Source organism: Melospiza georgiana, chromosome 5 (genome assembly GCF_028018845.1).
Source record: "Melospiza georgiana isolate bMelGeo1 chromosome 5, bMelGeo1.pri, whole genome shotgun sequence".
NCBI lineage: Eukaryota > Metazoa > Chordata > Aves > Passeriformes > Passerellidae > Melospiza > Melospiza georgiana.
In genome coordinates, this window is record NC_080434.1 from 42,115,524 (window position 1) to 42,129,841 (window position 14,318).

Below are 14,318 nucleotides of genomic sequence, written 5' to 3' on the forward strand. Positions count from 1 at the left end.
TTGAATCTCAACAGCTCCCAGTGAACCAGAGCAATATTGGAAACAGTTCTGGAGGACGTGAGGATACTCTGCACATTTCCTTATTGTACAGGCTTTTCTTCATCATTTTTGCTCTTTAGTGAAGCCTTTGCTCTCCAAGATTAATGACTGTGCAGGGGTCCTCTTTCCCTTTGGAAGGGAAGGGAGATCCACTTCATTAATCTGCTGCCCAGGGAGCTGAGATGGAAGATAAGGACATAAAGGGCTGTATTTTCTGGAGGCTGGAAGGGACATTACTGTGCTTGGACCCACAGTGACAACAGCAGGATTTGAGGTGTGTAATTCCTTGCTTGGAAAGGACACTTCCTAAATATCCTGCCTGGAACTGGAGATAGCTCTACATTTGCTGACATGGCTTGCAGAATTGCTCAGGAGTGGATTGTTGCCTTCAAGAAGTAGAATTAGAGTTACCTTTCACCTGGTGCAGAGCTTCTGAGGGCCATGACTGGAACTGAAGGAAATTTCCTTCCTCTGCTGAATCAGCTGCAAGGGTTTCCATGGCCTGATGGGATTTTTTTTTTTTTTTTTTTTGTTATTATTGTTAGAAAAGGGATAAAAGGCTTAGTCTGTCTTGTTCACTCTGCCTTGGCTGAGATGATGCAGTTAACATGGCAGCATTTGGCCCCCCATAACCTGCATTCCAAATTGAAATCCCACATTCCCCTGGCAGTCTCACTTCATCATTTGACACATCTGTCACTGGCTGATGGCTGCTGGCATCCTGGTGGCTCTCCCAGGTTCAAGTTTGGAGCAAGCAGCATCACTTGAAGGGGACAGAACATGACCTGCATCCAGAGCATCACAGAGCAGAGATGGGCACCCCTGCTGCTCCAGAAGTAGCCATTATGCTGTAATAAGTGCTATCATTAAAGCTGTGATCTAGTTTAGATTAAATTAATCCTTTGCCTCCCTTTTTTTCCACAGCTGTTCAGTCAAGCACTTTGGGTTTGATGTCCATTAACAGTTTGATATCTACTCACAAGTCATTTTGGGGGCAGGATGTTTGAATTTTGCCAGTTGGCAGGTTAGGAGCTACTTGGGCAAAGGGGAGAAAAACCAGCAGGAGGACCCCAAATATTATTCCTGCATGCTGAGAAGAATTTCTGGTGTGTGCTGTTCATCAAAACACATAACTGGGCGTGGAAAAATTCTGCAGCATAAGAAGATGGGAGAAAATAGTAATTGTTTTTCCTATTTAGTCCATTTATAGATTGATTTAATGTGAGAATAAAATTTGCAAAGAGGCTGCAAGTTGTTTTGGGTGAATCTAATAGTGACAAACCAAAAGGTATTAACCTTTCTAAAGGAACACTGCTGCTCCCAAAATATTGAACAAAGACCTCTGTGTGCTGATTTAAATCCTGGTTAGAACCAATAATTTGAAACCATAGTTTTACATAGTGCATTTGGTTCATTTGGGGCCCTTTCCTGGTGTCTATGTGAAAGATAGGATGAAGATTACAACAGTACCTAAGTATTTGAAGAACATTTTGGAATATCTTATCCCTAAAATATCTTAGGACTGCTGGGAAATGTTATTTTTAGACTCTTGATTTTTACGAGGCTGGTACAACTGGTGAAAGATTATCACAGTTGGAAAACGTGGCAGACTGTTGAACTGTGAAAACAGTACCTTGTTTTACTTTATGTAACTTCTTAATTCCCTGACTGGAAGAAGGGGAGAGCTGGTTCCCTTTCCTGGAACAGTGTGTTCGTGTTGCTGTGCGGTTAATCAAGCCCTGTGCTTTACCTTAGCCGCTCTGTGCTCTCCTAGGACATGGGACTGAAGCTGTTTCCACGGAGAGGAGCCGAATTTCCATGTGATTCCCGAGCCCTGTGTTCCCGTGTTGCTCTCTGGCTGTGGGCATGCTGGAACGAGCCCATTAAAACCCCCTTGTCAAGGAGCTTCTATTATCTGCCAGCAAATACCAGATCTAAAAAACACACTCAGCAGAGCAACAGCTCCCCGTTGCCAGAGATAAAACATCAAATCCAAACCCAGTGGACACTGGGAATCCTTTATGTGGCTCTGAATTGCTTTCATCTCCTCATTGCTCCACTAATGGGTATCCCCACAGACCATGCAGTGCTCTCCGTGCTTCCCCCTCCTTGGGGCTTCTCCTGCCAATTTTCTGGCATTGTCAGGTAATTGGAGTGGAAATGACAAATGAAAGCGGTGCTGCCAGGGCTCCTCGCCTGGCAGCCGCTGGGTGATGCTGGTAATTGTTACCAAAAGTGTAATTGCTCCGGGCTCTGCCTGCCTGGAATTCCTCCTCTGAGACACCCGATCCCTGCCTGTTCTCAGTTGTCTCTGGCACAGGAACGACTTGGGAGGTAAATCCCACCTGGCACTCGGACTTGGAGCTCCCTCGGGGGTTTCTCCCCGTGGTTTCTCTCCCAGGGGTTTCTCAGCTCCCTGCTCCCCAAAGCAGAGTCTGGGGCAGAGCAGCCTCTGGGAGAGTTACCCACAGAATCCCAGAATGGCTGGGGGTGGGAGGGAGCTCTGCAGGTCACCCAGTCCAACCCAGGCAGGGTCACCTGGAACAGGGATGGGTCTGGGTGAGTTTGGTCCCTGGGCAGCTGTCCCAGTGCTCTGCCATTCTCATGGAAAGAAGCTCTTCCCCATGGTGAGGTGGGACTCCTTGTGTGTTAGTTTATGGCTGCTGCCTCTTCTCCTGTCACTGGGCACACAAAAACTGGCACACCTTGGAGATACTTGTATGGATTGATGAGATTCCCTCTCAGTCTTCTCCAGGCTAACCAGGCCCAGCTCCCACAGTCTCTCCTTGTGGGAGAGGTGTTCCAGACCCCTCATCACCCTCAGGTGATTGGTGGGGTGCAGGACAAGCAGCAACCCCCTTGTTTTTGCTGTGACAGCACAAACGTGCAGCTTGACCCCTGGCTGGCACAAGGGCTGCAGCTGTGCTCTGCTGCCTTCACCCTGCTGAGCAACTGCAGCCATGCCACCACCCCAGGGACCGGCTTCACAGGTCCTGCGTGCTGCAGGGGACACCCCAGCACCCAGGGACATTTCAGGCATGGACTGGGTATTTTCAGGGAGCCGTAAGAGGATGCAAACCAGCTGTTGTGTGCTTCTTGTTTCCCCTGTCGCTGCAACAGAATAGCTCCCACAGTGTTATCTGGTGTGATGATATCCTGAATAAATTACTGAGGCTTTTCACATATTAATAGCAGACTGGTTATTTGTGATTTGTTGGGTGGGGTGGGTTTTTTTTTTGTTGTTGAGGTCGAGGAGGGACAGGTGCAGCTGTCTGAAGTGCTGATAGCCAGTTGAAAAAGCACTGCTCCAAGAGATTTAGGTCTTTCTGTGCTCTGGTTCATGTGACAGGGTGACAGCAGCAAACCAGGAGCACTCACAGCTGCTCTGGGCTCCCTTTGCTCCATGTCTGCTCTTTGGAGCTTTTTCTTTGCTTTTACTGCTTGTTGTGTTCTTGCCTCCTTCTTTTATCCTTTTCTAAATCCTCATCAGTATTCTCCAAACCCATCACACTGTGCTCCTGTGTCTCCAGTTTTATCTCATTTTGTCTTGGTCTGGCTGTCTGCAGGCTCAAAAGGTTTGGGAGCATTTCTTGGTTTTTTGGCCCCTGTTCTGCAGGCTGGCCCAAGTAATGTAGATGTATCTCTTCTTGCAGCATGGTGTTTTAAAATTCAGTTGAATTAGGTATCATTTCTTCTTTTGATGTAGGGAAATCCAGGGAATTAATAAATTATAATGGCACTACTTGGTGTTTAAGGAATCCTTTCCATCTTCAAAGTGCTCTCTGCATGGTATTTCATTATTTATACTGTTAATTATATTAGTACTGGTAAGGAAAAAGCCCCTGAAATTGTCATTGATAAAAACACACTCTCAACAGGATTGGAATCCAGCACTTAGCTTGCAGCAGATAATTTGTCCAGTGAGGTGCAGAGCCTTGGAGAAGATGCAGGCAGGTTTCCAGCAGTTCTTTGGGTGTCTACTGCAAAGTCCTCCTCTATGTTTGGAACTGCATTGCCTGGGAACTTTGAGGTGTCCTTGTGCCTGCTGGGTGAGCACCAGCAAACTCCCCTCACAACAGGACAGATAGGTGGGATCCAGACTTTCCAAACTGGACACTTTAGGTCTGCTGCCAGGAATCCTAAGCTAAATGTTGAATTGTCCAAAAAGCTGGACACTGAGACCCGTGAAGTGCTTGGGAAACTCTCATATCCCAACAGATCAGGTGGTAATTTCCTGACTATTAACTAGATAATGAATTTTTTAAAACTCTGCCGGGAAGTGTTGGTTTTGATCCTCTACCTGGCAAAAGGAATTTAGAAGCAGCTGATTTGAGCCCACAGACAGGAGCCAGCCTGCTTGGGCTGTGATAGAAACCAGGGGAGGAGGAAGAGCAAAGAGGGGTTTTCTTACCACAAACCTGAGCATTTAAGTCTAAAAATGTGAATAAGGATGGCTCTGTGTTGACATTGTGCCATGAGGTTCCTTTGGTTATTATTCCATGGAGAAAATTATTTTCCTTTTTTAAAAGTTTTACTAAGCATGAGAGATCAGAGGTGAAGGTTTAGGAGAACCAAAGGATGGGGCACTGAGTCTGTCCCCTCCCTTCCCACTCCTGGTTACCCTGTGGCTGCCTTCCCTGCCAGCTTTCCAACACGGAGCTCTGCTGAAGCCAGCAGGATGAGTTAACTCCAGTGTATGTGTTAGCTACAGCTTGGCACACACATCACTTAACCTTCATTTCTTCCCTAACTGCACCATCAATCTGCTGGCAGAGATGATGTCAGGGTTTCTGTTCTGCAGCCCTGTGTGAGCCAGGGGAGAGCCAGCTGTGTTCCTGAGCAGGAATTACCATCCCTCTTTGCCTTGCCCAGGGGCTGTGCACCTTCTAAGGTCAGCATTGCCACTGATGTGGGAGAAATGCTTTTGGAAAGCAGGGCAGAGACCCAAGGAGTTTTTTTTTTTGGTAATATTTTTGGCCATCCCACTATTTGCAGATTGATGTTCTTGAAGTGCCTGAGCAAGTGGCCTGGTTTTTCAGGATATTTTTTCTCTCATTAAGCGTCCTAATGGGCCTTTAAGGCACATTTCAGTATTTTATCATTATGCTTAACAGTTTTAGTAGTTAGCTGTAAATGTGCTCGTGGCAGTCAACTGTTAATCATCCTTCCTAAGTCCTGCCTAGCACTGTGAGTATATTGAGGTAAATCACTACACGGTGTAAATGAACAGCAAGGTCTGGTCTCCTTAGAAAAGAGGCTGGATGACTGGGCTGGGGGCTGTCCATCCTACCCAGGAGAACATCCTGTGTGGTGCCAGTGTTTGTCTATACAACAGGGACAGGGATTGACTAGCTGCAAGCAGTGTTTCAGCTGAGAAACTGATCCTCCTCTTGCCCTTTTCTTGTGGAGGCAGCGTGGGATCGTGACCTCAGCGGGGAGGGAATGGAAGGGGGTCAAGCACGGCTGGTGGAAACCCTTGTGAATTAGCTGTGGGTGTTCCAGCTGGGTGCACTGATGGAGTGGTGGTGACAGCTGTTTCCAGATGTTTCAGGCTCTCTGCATGGCCAGTCTCCTCTGTGGTGTTTGGGAATACACATGCCCAGGTAGAGCAAAGCCCAGGAGCTTTGCCTCAAAGCCACCTCTGCTGCCTCAGCACCACCTGGGATCACCCTGCAGTGTGGGCAGTGTGAGCCTGATCACAGGGAAGTTTTCCAGAGATGTTGTACTCACCTGGGGCTCTTGGAGGTTGGATTGTGTTGCTGTTGGAGCTGATGATTGGCCCTGCATGGCCTCGTCTTTCAGCTGTGTTTTGGAAGCTGCTGAGTGACAAGTGCCAACACAGGGCCTGAGAAGCGTGTGGGAGGGAGGGGCTCCGTTGCAGTCCGTCTCTGTGGAGCTATTTGAGAGGTGCTGTCAAGACAGGACGTGCCCTGTGCTGCATGGGCCTGGTTTCCAACTTGCTTTGCAGAATAACACCTCCTGGAAGCCGGATTCCTGCCAGGACTGCCGGTGCCGGAGCGGCGTTGTCACCTGCCAGCCTACAGTCTGCAGAGCCCCTCAGTGTGACTTCCAGAAGGTAAGGGCTGAGTGCCTGTGGCTGCCCAGAGCCAGGCACGGGCTCTGAGTCCCTGCACTCCTCCTTGGAGCGACAACACATCGTGGGGGAAGCCTTTGTCCCCTTGGCTGCAGCCAGAGGCCGGGTGTTGGAGCAGCTTGATCCCAAAGGAAGCCCCTGAACTGGGCTCCAGCCTCCCAGCATGAGCCTCCCTTCCTTTGGAGGTGGGGCTGGGGCTCCCTGGAAGGTGCAGATGGGCACTTTCCACTCTGCTGAGCAACAACAGAGCTGAGATTGTCTGTCCCCCAGTTTCTTCTTCCTCGTGATGGTTGCTGAGCTTTCCTTGTCTCCTGCTTGTTTTTGTCTGGGTCTTCATTAATTGGCCATGGGATTGGCCTTGCATTAACATCTGGATTGCTGGGGTAGAGTGCATAAATAGCAGTGAAAAAGAGAGTTTTAAAGAGGCTGTCAGGATAATTATATGGCTTTGTGAAGCAGGTTAAAATGTTTCCCAATATGACAGCACTAATGAGGAAATAATTTTGATTCTTACTGGTTTTCCCCATTATTATTGCTGTGTATTGATTAAAGCTAGACTGAACGAGTAGGAATTTTTGTGCTAAAGAGGAGGGAGATCAAGTGCTGTCATGGCACATGTAATAATGAGTGCACTAGATAAAATGATAAAAATCAGATAAATGAAAAGGTAGCTACTTTAAAGCTCATAAAGGGAAATAGGTTTATAGTGTCAAGCGAATCTGTGTGACTCCTCGACATGGGCAATCTCCAAGATAAAATGTTTAAGTGTTCCAAAAACATCTGGTCATTTAAACATTGAAAAGGATCACCAAGGATCTCAGAAGAAAAAAATCCTTTCATGCTTCAAGGCTAAACCACCAACAGAAAAGCAAGGTCAGAAATCATCGTCTTTCTCTATGGTTTATTTCTTATCTACTCATTATGAGATTTATGCAAATATGGCTGATCTTGTTTCAGCAACATCTGTCCCATGTTTCTCAGTGGCCTTTTAGTGAAGAACCTTGAATTTTGTTTTTCATTCTTTGAAAACTGGTTCAGCTGAAGAATTCCCAGCTGTACTCTTGGGGGTGTAAATTCTGCTGTTATTTTGAGGGCACAATGTCAAACACACAAAGTGCTGTGCCACCTCTCAGAAAGGCAATGTAGTGCAGCAGCATTCTGTATTTCACCTGAAACCTCTCCTTTCTGAGCTGAGAGCACCAGGTCCAGCCAGGCCTCATGGCTTCACTTTCATTTTAGAGTCCCTGTTTGATGTCAGCTGCTTGTTGGAATCCTGTCTCTTTTCAGGGAGAAGTGCTCCAAATAGCCTCCAACAAGTGCTGCCCCCAGTGTGCCTCCCGAGCCGAAGGATTCTGCCAGCACGAGGGACAGATCCACAGCGTGAGTGCCCTGCCCACTGCCTCAGCAGGGACCATCCTTACCTGCTTTTAGCTCCCTGTTTGCTGCAGCCAGTGGAGGCTGCTGAGCTGCTGTGCAGGGGAAGGATGGATCTCTGCATTTGTATCCTGTCACTGCCAGAGAGTGGAATTTAGCAGGAGTTTGGTCAGCGGGGTTTGCAGTTGCTGAGCAGTTGTGTGTCCTGCGTGGCTTAATGGGAGAAATTCCCCCACTGATTCCTTCCCTTTGCTGTTTCTGTGCTTGGCTGAGGCAGTACAGTAACATCAGAAGGGGAGCAAAGCACAGAGAGCTTGACATATTAGCTGTGCTCAGAGAAGTTTTCCTCTCAGCAGCCACCTATGCTGCCAGAGATTGATTGCTGCTCTACCACCTGGGTTCTGTGTTCTGTAATCCTGAATTATTCACAGAGCAGGTTCTGGGATGTGGTTTCACCCAGGGGGGCTGAAAGGCCAAAACAATCAGAATAAGTGTCTGGAGATGAGGAAAAAAAATCAAGATTCATGGGTAGTAGTTAATGAATCATGTCAAACAACTGGCAAATGTAGAAAAATGACTTAACAGCAAACTCAAGTCCTATGTGTGGTCTCTTACAGACTTTTCTGTTTCACAAGAAGCAAGTCAGGTCCAAACTCAAGAAATATGCTAAAATGCCCAGACATATTTGCAGGGCTGTGCATATTGGAGGGCTGTGCTCTCCACACCTGAGATGGATGTTGAAACCCTTTGTTCCAGCATGAGGCATGGCCAGCATGAAGCTGGTACAAGCTAAACAAAATCTGGAACAGGAGGGGTAGCATACCCATCCTCTTCTCGTGTTTCTTTGTGCCTGTCATTTGGTGGCACTGTGTTTTATCATAATACATTACATTTCTTCTTGTGCTATTTCTGCATTTTCCTGCTGCAGCTTTTGTCTTTTGGCTCTTTTTGAGCCTGTTCTTTGGGCAGGCATCCCCACAAAAAAGATACGGATGTATTCGTACCTCAATTGCATTTCACATCCCAATCCTGCTGCCACGTGGTCAGAAAACCACTTTTTATCAGTGCCAAGCCTCATCCTGGAGAGAGGAGGAACTTGCAAGGGGACAAGGCTCATTTCCAGCTCTCACTGTGCCCTTGGTTGTGTTGTTGTGTTGTGTGCAGCACGGCACGCAGTGGGCCAGCTCGGCATGTGTGCGCTGCTCCTGCGCCCACGGGAAGGTGACCTGCAGCCCCAGGACCTGCCCAGCCCTCACCTGTGCCCAAGGGGAGCTGCAGGACACTGCCCAGGGCTCCTGCTGTCCCAGATGTGTGGGCCCTGGTGGTGAGTACTGTCTGAGCTCAGAACCTCCTTTTAACCCCAAATCTGGAAAGCTTTTCTGTTTTTGTGCAGTTTTGTTGGGGACACACTGTGAGAAATTCCCTTTCTCTCCTGCTGCCATCTTTACATTTTTAATGGCTTCACTCATGGGCCAAGAGGTGGAGGCAAGCTTTGAGCAGGGAGCAGATGTGCCTAATGTTGTCCTCATTTTGGAGATTAAAACAGGGAAAGAAACCTCAGGTATTCCCTGTGCACTTGGAGTGCAAGTTCCAGAAATGCTTCTTCAGCTGTTGGGTGCCTTTCCTTGTAGAGTCCCAGTGGGAGTGATGCATCCAGAGCTCTTAACGCACAAGCCCCTTGGAAACTGGGGGAATTGTTGCCCTCTTAACCTGCTTTGGCAGTTTGGAATTCTGAGATACACAGGAGCTGTGTTTTAACTATGGGTGACAGAAAGGGATGAAAGGGCATTGGAAAATAAACCTCCTCCTTGTTTTCCTGTCCCTTAGAGCCTTGCTCCTTTGATGGCCACGTGTTCCAGGATGGAGAGGGCTGGAGCCTGGGTCGGTGCTCCAGGTGTGTCTGCAGGGATGGTGCAGCTCAGTGCTCCACAGCTTCCTGCCAGCCTCTGCTCTGCAGCCAGGTCAGCACCCTCCAGCCTTCTGGGAATGCTCCTCAGCACCTCCCTTCCTGTGGGCAGCGTGCATTTCTCATGCTGGGGAACAAACCAGCAAGCAAAGCTTCTGGGTGACAAGTGGGTGGTTTGGAAAAGAGATATTTGCCCTGCAGAAATGTGTGGAGTGACGGTGAAGCCTGTGTGTCTGTTCCCTAATACTTTCTTTCCTCATCATTTCATTTTTATCATCCCTTTGCTGGTTAATTAGGCAAAAATTATGTATAAAGAAACTACTTTTTGTTTCCACTCAAAAAAAATTGATCTGGAGTTGATCAGGAAATGTTTTTGTTTCTGTTGGGTGAAGGAATGAAAACACAAGATTTATAATGGGGTTTAACTTTACAAATTTCAATGTTTGGTTTGCAGCTGGAAAGCTTGATCTGCAGATTTTGTTAATTTTTTTTTTTTTTGTACAAGAACTCTAGAAGTGCATTTGAGAGTAGTCAACTGTGGGTGAAATTCCCCTTTTGCCTTCAGAAAAACAAGGCAACTTGAGCTGAAAGAAAAGTCTCGGAGCAGTGTTCCTTCTGTCTCTGTGTTTAGAAAACAACAAAACTGGGAAGAGGAGTTAGGCAACCTCATGGTTTTAGTCCAGTTAGGAGAGGAGGGACACTGCTGTCTCCAAGGTCTTTGCTGTGGACAAGTGATGAGTTTTTAGCATTTATGCAGGGATCAACACAGCCAAAACCCTACAAGACTCTACACAGCATTAACACAGGGTTAGGAAAGGCAGCAAACTGTTCACAGTACTCCGGACTCAGGGCAAATCACTTAGATTTTGGAATTCTTGTTGTTGTGTTGGAGGGTGTGACTGTGCTCTTTGGATCTTTTTCATGGGGCCCATGGTACCCTGGTTTTGGGCCCCTTGGTGTACTCCTTTGCAGCAGCATGCCTGGAACTGCTTCCCTGGAAATCCTTGTCTCTGACCTTGACTTTATGTTTTAGGGACTGCCATTTTCCAAGTATTTTTGATATATCCAATGATGAATCCAGGAGCTCCCTGAATGAGAACTCTTCACTGAGAAAATCAAAAGCAGTACTGACAAACCTTTTTCTCTATTGATGCATTCCCAGCTTTCTGTTACTGGACAGATGTTTGGACAATTAACACTTTTTTTTTTTTTTTGATAGATGAAACCCCACCTGTTAGTGTGTGTGTATGTGTGTGTGTTAATTGTGTTTTGCTTTGTCCTGAGATATTCCATTAGTATTCATTTACAAAGTACTGTGCATTAAAAGGAATTTTTGCCTGCTTTAGATCCCTCCTTTCCCACTCCAAGTGGGCTGGCGTTACCTGCTGAGCCATTGCACTAATGTTTAATCAGCTAATCATTAGGATCTAATTTATGGAATCAGGACTGGGCTGTTGCTGGGATGTATTTGAGAGTAATTGGGTAGCAGCATCCAAGTTAATGCAGCAGAAAGCCAGTTCTGATGGTGTTCCAGGCATTTCCTAATGTCCCACTGGAAGGGACATTAGCAGGGTGTGCAAAGAACCTGTTCTGATCTCAGCCAAACCAAAAATTTTCTTGCATGGGCCTTTATCTCTGTCCCTTCCTTTGTTCTCCACTCCACAAAAGCCAAGACAAAAATTCTCACAGGATTAAACTCTCATCTTCCATCTTTCTGATAACTTTGCTCTTCCCTAGGAGCTGAGGGAGAAGAATGCCAAAAATTCCAGTTGCATGCCACCAAAATACAAAAAAAGGTCCTTTAACTCTGCTGGGAAATTTTGCTTGGTAACTTTTGTGCAAAGTCTTCCACTGTTTCTTTGGGAGCTTAGGGTTTGACTGATGAGCAGTGCTGTTCCCAGCTGTAGGATGTACATGGACTGGGAGCAATGGAATTAGCCAGGTTTTGGATGGTTGGAGTTGAGGCACACAGGAAAATTAATATTGGTGTGAAGTGCCAGCATTTTACAACATGATTTAAATCCATTGTAAAAAAAATTGAAATTGGAAAAATCCAGTTTTAAGCATAATTTAGCATCTGCACAGACAGTATGGATGGATTTAACTAAAACAGTGCAGATGCCTGAGAGGTGGTGAGTGTAAATCACACCTTCAAAACCTCAGAATGTGGCAATTCCAGAAAAAAAATTCTCTCATCCGTCTCCTGCTTTATTGTCTTCCCTGCAAGCTGTATAATTATTTTTTTCCTCTATATACCTGAATGTAAACACTTTATGTCATGTGTATGAATTTATCTGCATCTCTCCATCTATTCACACCTCAGCTGCCATCTAAATAAGCACAGAAAATGAGGTGGAGAAAACATCTTTAAAGCCTTTTACTCTGCTCCTGTGGGGCCAAAATGAAGCCCTGAGTGGCAGAGGGTTATCCCATGGATGCTAAATGCCTGGAATTCCAAGCACTGATGTTCATGCTTTCTTTCCCTTGTCTCTGCCTTCTGTTTAGGAGGAAGTCATGGTTCTGCCTCCTGGAAAATGCTGCCCAGAATGTGTCCCCAAGCCCTGCTCGGTGTCGGGAAGAACGTTCCAGGTGACTTGTGACAAACCACACCAAAACCACTCCCAATTTTTGGCACATCTCTCTTTCCCTTCTCCCCAGCCTCTGACTTTGTGCCAGCACTGATAGCTTACTACAAACACTGCTTTTTTCCCTCCTGGCAAGGCAAGAGAGCTGAAAGAAATCAGGACTTCATAAGAACTTGCTGGCCAAAGCAGATGAGGCACTTTCCTTCTGCATTTGTTTTGAAGGAGGAAAGCAGAAAGCACTGGTGGTCAAAGTATTTATAGCTTTCATTGTGTCATCTGGAATTAATTGAGTGCATTATTTAATGTATGTGGGATTTTCTGTCAATGATTCTTTTTGGCTAGTAATAGTAGTTTAGGCCTCCCCAAAGCCACTAGCTTGCAATTAATGAGAAATACACATCCACAGTGTGATCTAGACCTCAGTCCCTCTCCTTCCTGTTTGCTGAGCACGTAGAGATCAGCATTTTCTAAGGAAAGTTTATTATCTGATACAGACATGCAGAAGGAGCCATCATATTCCATAAGCAGCTCAGGTTTCTGGAAGGAATTTGGTTGTTTTCCAAGAGTGTTTAACAGCTCTATCCATGTTCTTTTTCAACAGCACGGGGAGCAGTGGCAAAAAAATGCCTGCATTACGTGTGTGTGTCAGAGAGGGGAAGTCAGGTGTCTGAGGGAGACCTGTGGCTCTGTCACCTGTGAGGAGGTACTGAAAAATCACCCACCTCTGAGAGCCCAGCTGCACTTCTGCTGTGCCAGGGGCCTCAGAGAGCCCTGCTCACTGCTGGGTGCTGTTTCCAGGGGCAGAGCAAGGTGCAGCGCCCTGGGAAGTGCTGTGAGGAGTGTGTGTCTTCCAAAGGGAGCTGCTTGGATGGTGGCACCATCAGGTACCACGGGGAGATGTGGAACAGCACCCTCTGTGACTTCTGCATGTGCCAGGAGGGGGAAGTCACCTGCCAGGGAGCTGAGTGTGCCAAAGTGGAGTGTGCCAAGGTGAGAAAGGCTTTCTTCTCAAGGCTTGGGATCTTATTTTTTCCCCTCCCTTTTTTCTTGTTTCTCAACTTGAGGCACTTGAAGAACCAGCCCTTGTTTTGTGCAATCCCCTCAAAAATATTTCACAGAGGATAGCAAACCTGGAATTTCCCATGCAAGTTTGCACAGTGGGCTTCCACTGTGAAGCAAATCCAGTTAATTTAACTTGGATTCCCTCCCATGCTGTGTCTGCCTGCTGTAGTGGAGGGTCAGACACACAGGGGATTCAGTGGTGATCACTGGACTTAACAGGAGCTGAACATGGGGAAAATGTGCAGGTCAGAGATGGTTTAAAGCCTAAGAAATGTTCCTTTTATCTTCATTCTGCGTGCTGCAGTGGTCTTCAGGAAGGTAGTTGGACATGGAAGTCAGTGTTCTACTTTTCTTCATTTTTTCCATGTCACTCTCAGCATGGAAGTGAGGCTGGCAAGGTGTTTTATTCCCAGTGCTGTTTACTCCAAAACTAATACCCTCCCTGCCAGGTTATGTTATATTTGCTCTGCAGTGGATGTGCAAAATGCATTCGATAGGGTTGAATGCTTCCCCCACATGCTTTGAATTGGCTTTTTTTGTAGTGGGATAAGACTTCTGTGTTGTCTGTCACTGCACAGGCTGAGAGGATGGGATTGGTCATCCTGGAGAACGCTTTGGGGTAACCTCATTGCAGTTTCCAGTACCTGAGGGGCTCCAAGAAACATGGAGAGACTTTTTGCAAGGGTCTGGAGTGACACAATAAGAGGTCATGGCTTCACACTGGCAGAAAGTAGGTTTAAATTGGATATTTGGAACAAATCCTTCCTGTGAGGGTGCTGAGGCCCTGGCACAGGTTGCCCACAGAAGCTGTGGCTGCCCCATTCCTAGAAGTGTCCAGGGCCATTTGTCCCTTCCAGCCCAAACCTTTCAGTGTTTCTGTGATCTGTTTCAATTGGTGGGTTCTTACCTGTTTTATGCTTACGGCTCACAGTGTCAGTGAGGAAAAGGGAAAGAATTGTGGCCTCCTGGGTTTTCTGCTTCAGTGGTGATGCTTTTCTGGTGACCCTGCCTGTGTGTGCTAACTCTTGAGCAGCAGCAGCAGCACCCTTGTGGTGTGTCTGAGGTCCAGCCAAAACCCAGCATAACAGTTTCACTGGATTAGCTTGTTTTAATGAGTGTTCAGAGGAGTAAAAACCCACACATGGGCTCCCAAATGGGACACAAAAGGGCGCATCAAGGCATAAAAGTGGATGTTCACCTGTGGCTGTGCCTTTGAAAGAGCCAAAATGCCCTGAGTGTGGGACCCAAAGTCACCCCT

The 14,318-nt window shown here is 46.8% G+C and overlaps 1 protein-coding gene across 1 annotated transcript in view; it reads left to right on the plus strand.

Moving 5' to 3' along the window:
- Positions 1 to 14,318, plus strand: part of FRAS1 (Fraser extracellular matrix complex subunit 1) — a 105,926-nt gene that overhangs the window by 26,275 nt on the left and 65,333 nt on the right. The window contains exons 3-9 of the mRNA XM_058025165.1: positions 6,008 to 6,115; positions 7,421 to 7,513; positions 8,672 to 8,831; positions 9,335 to 9,468; positions 11,919 to 12,002; positions 12,600 to 12,701; positions 12,797 to 12,988. Of these exons, the coding sequence (XP_057881148.1) occupies positions 6,008 to 6,115; positions 7,421 to 7,513; positions 8,672 to 8,831; positions 9,335 to 9,468; positions 11,919 to 12,002; positions 12,600 to 12,701; positions 12,797 to 12,988 (873 nt within the window). The remainder of the gene's footprint in view (positions 1 to 6,007; positions 6,116 to 7,420; positions 7,514 to 8,671; positions 8,832 to 9,334; positions 9,469 to 11,918; positions 12,003 to 12,599; positions 12,702 to 12,796; positions 12,989 to 14,318) is intronic.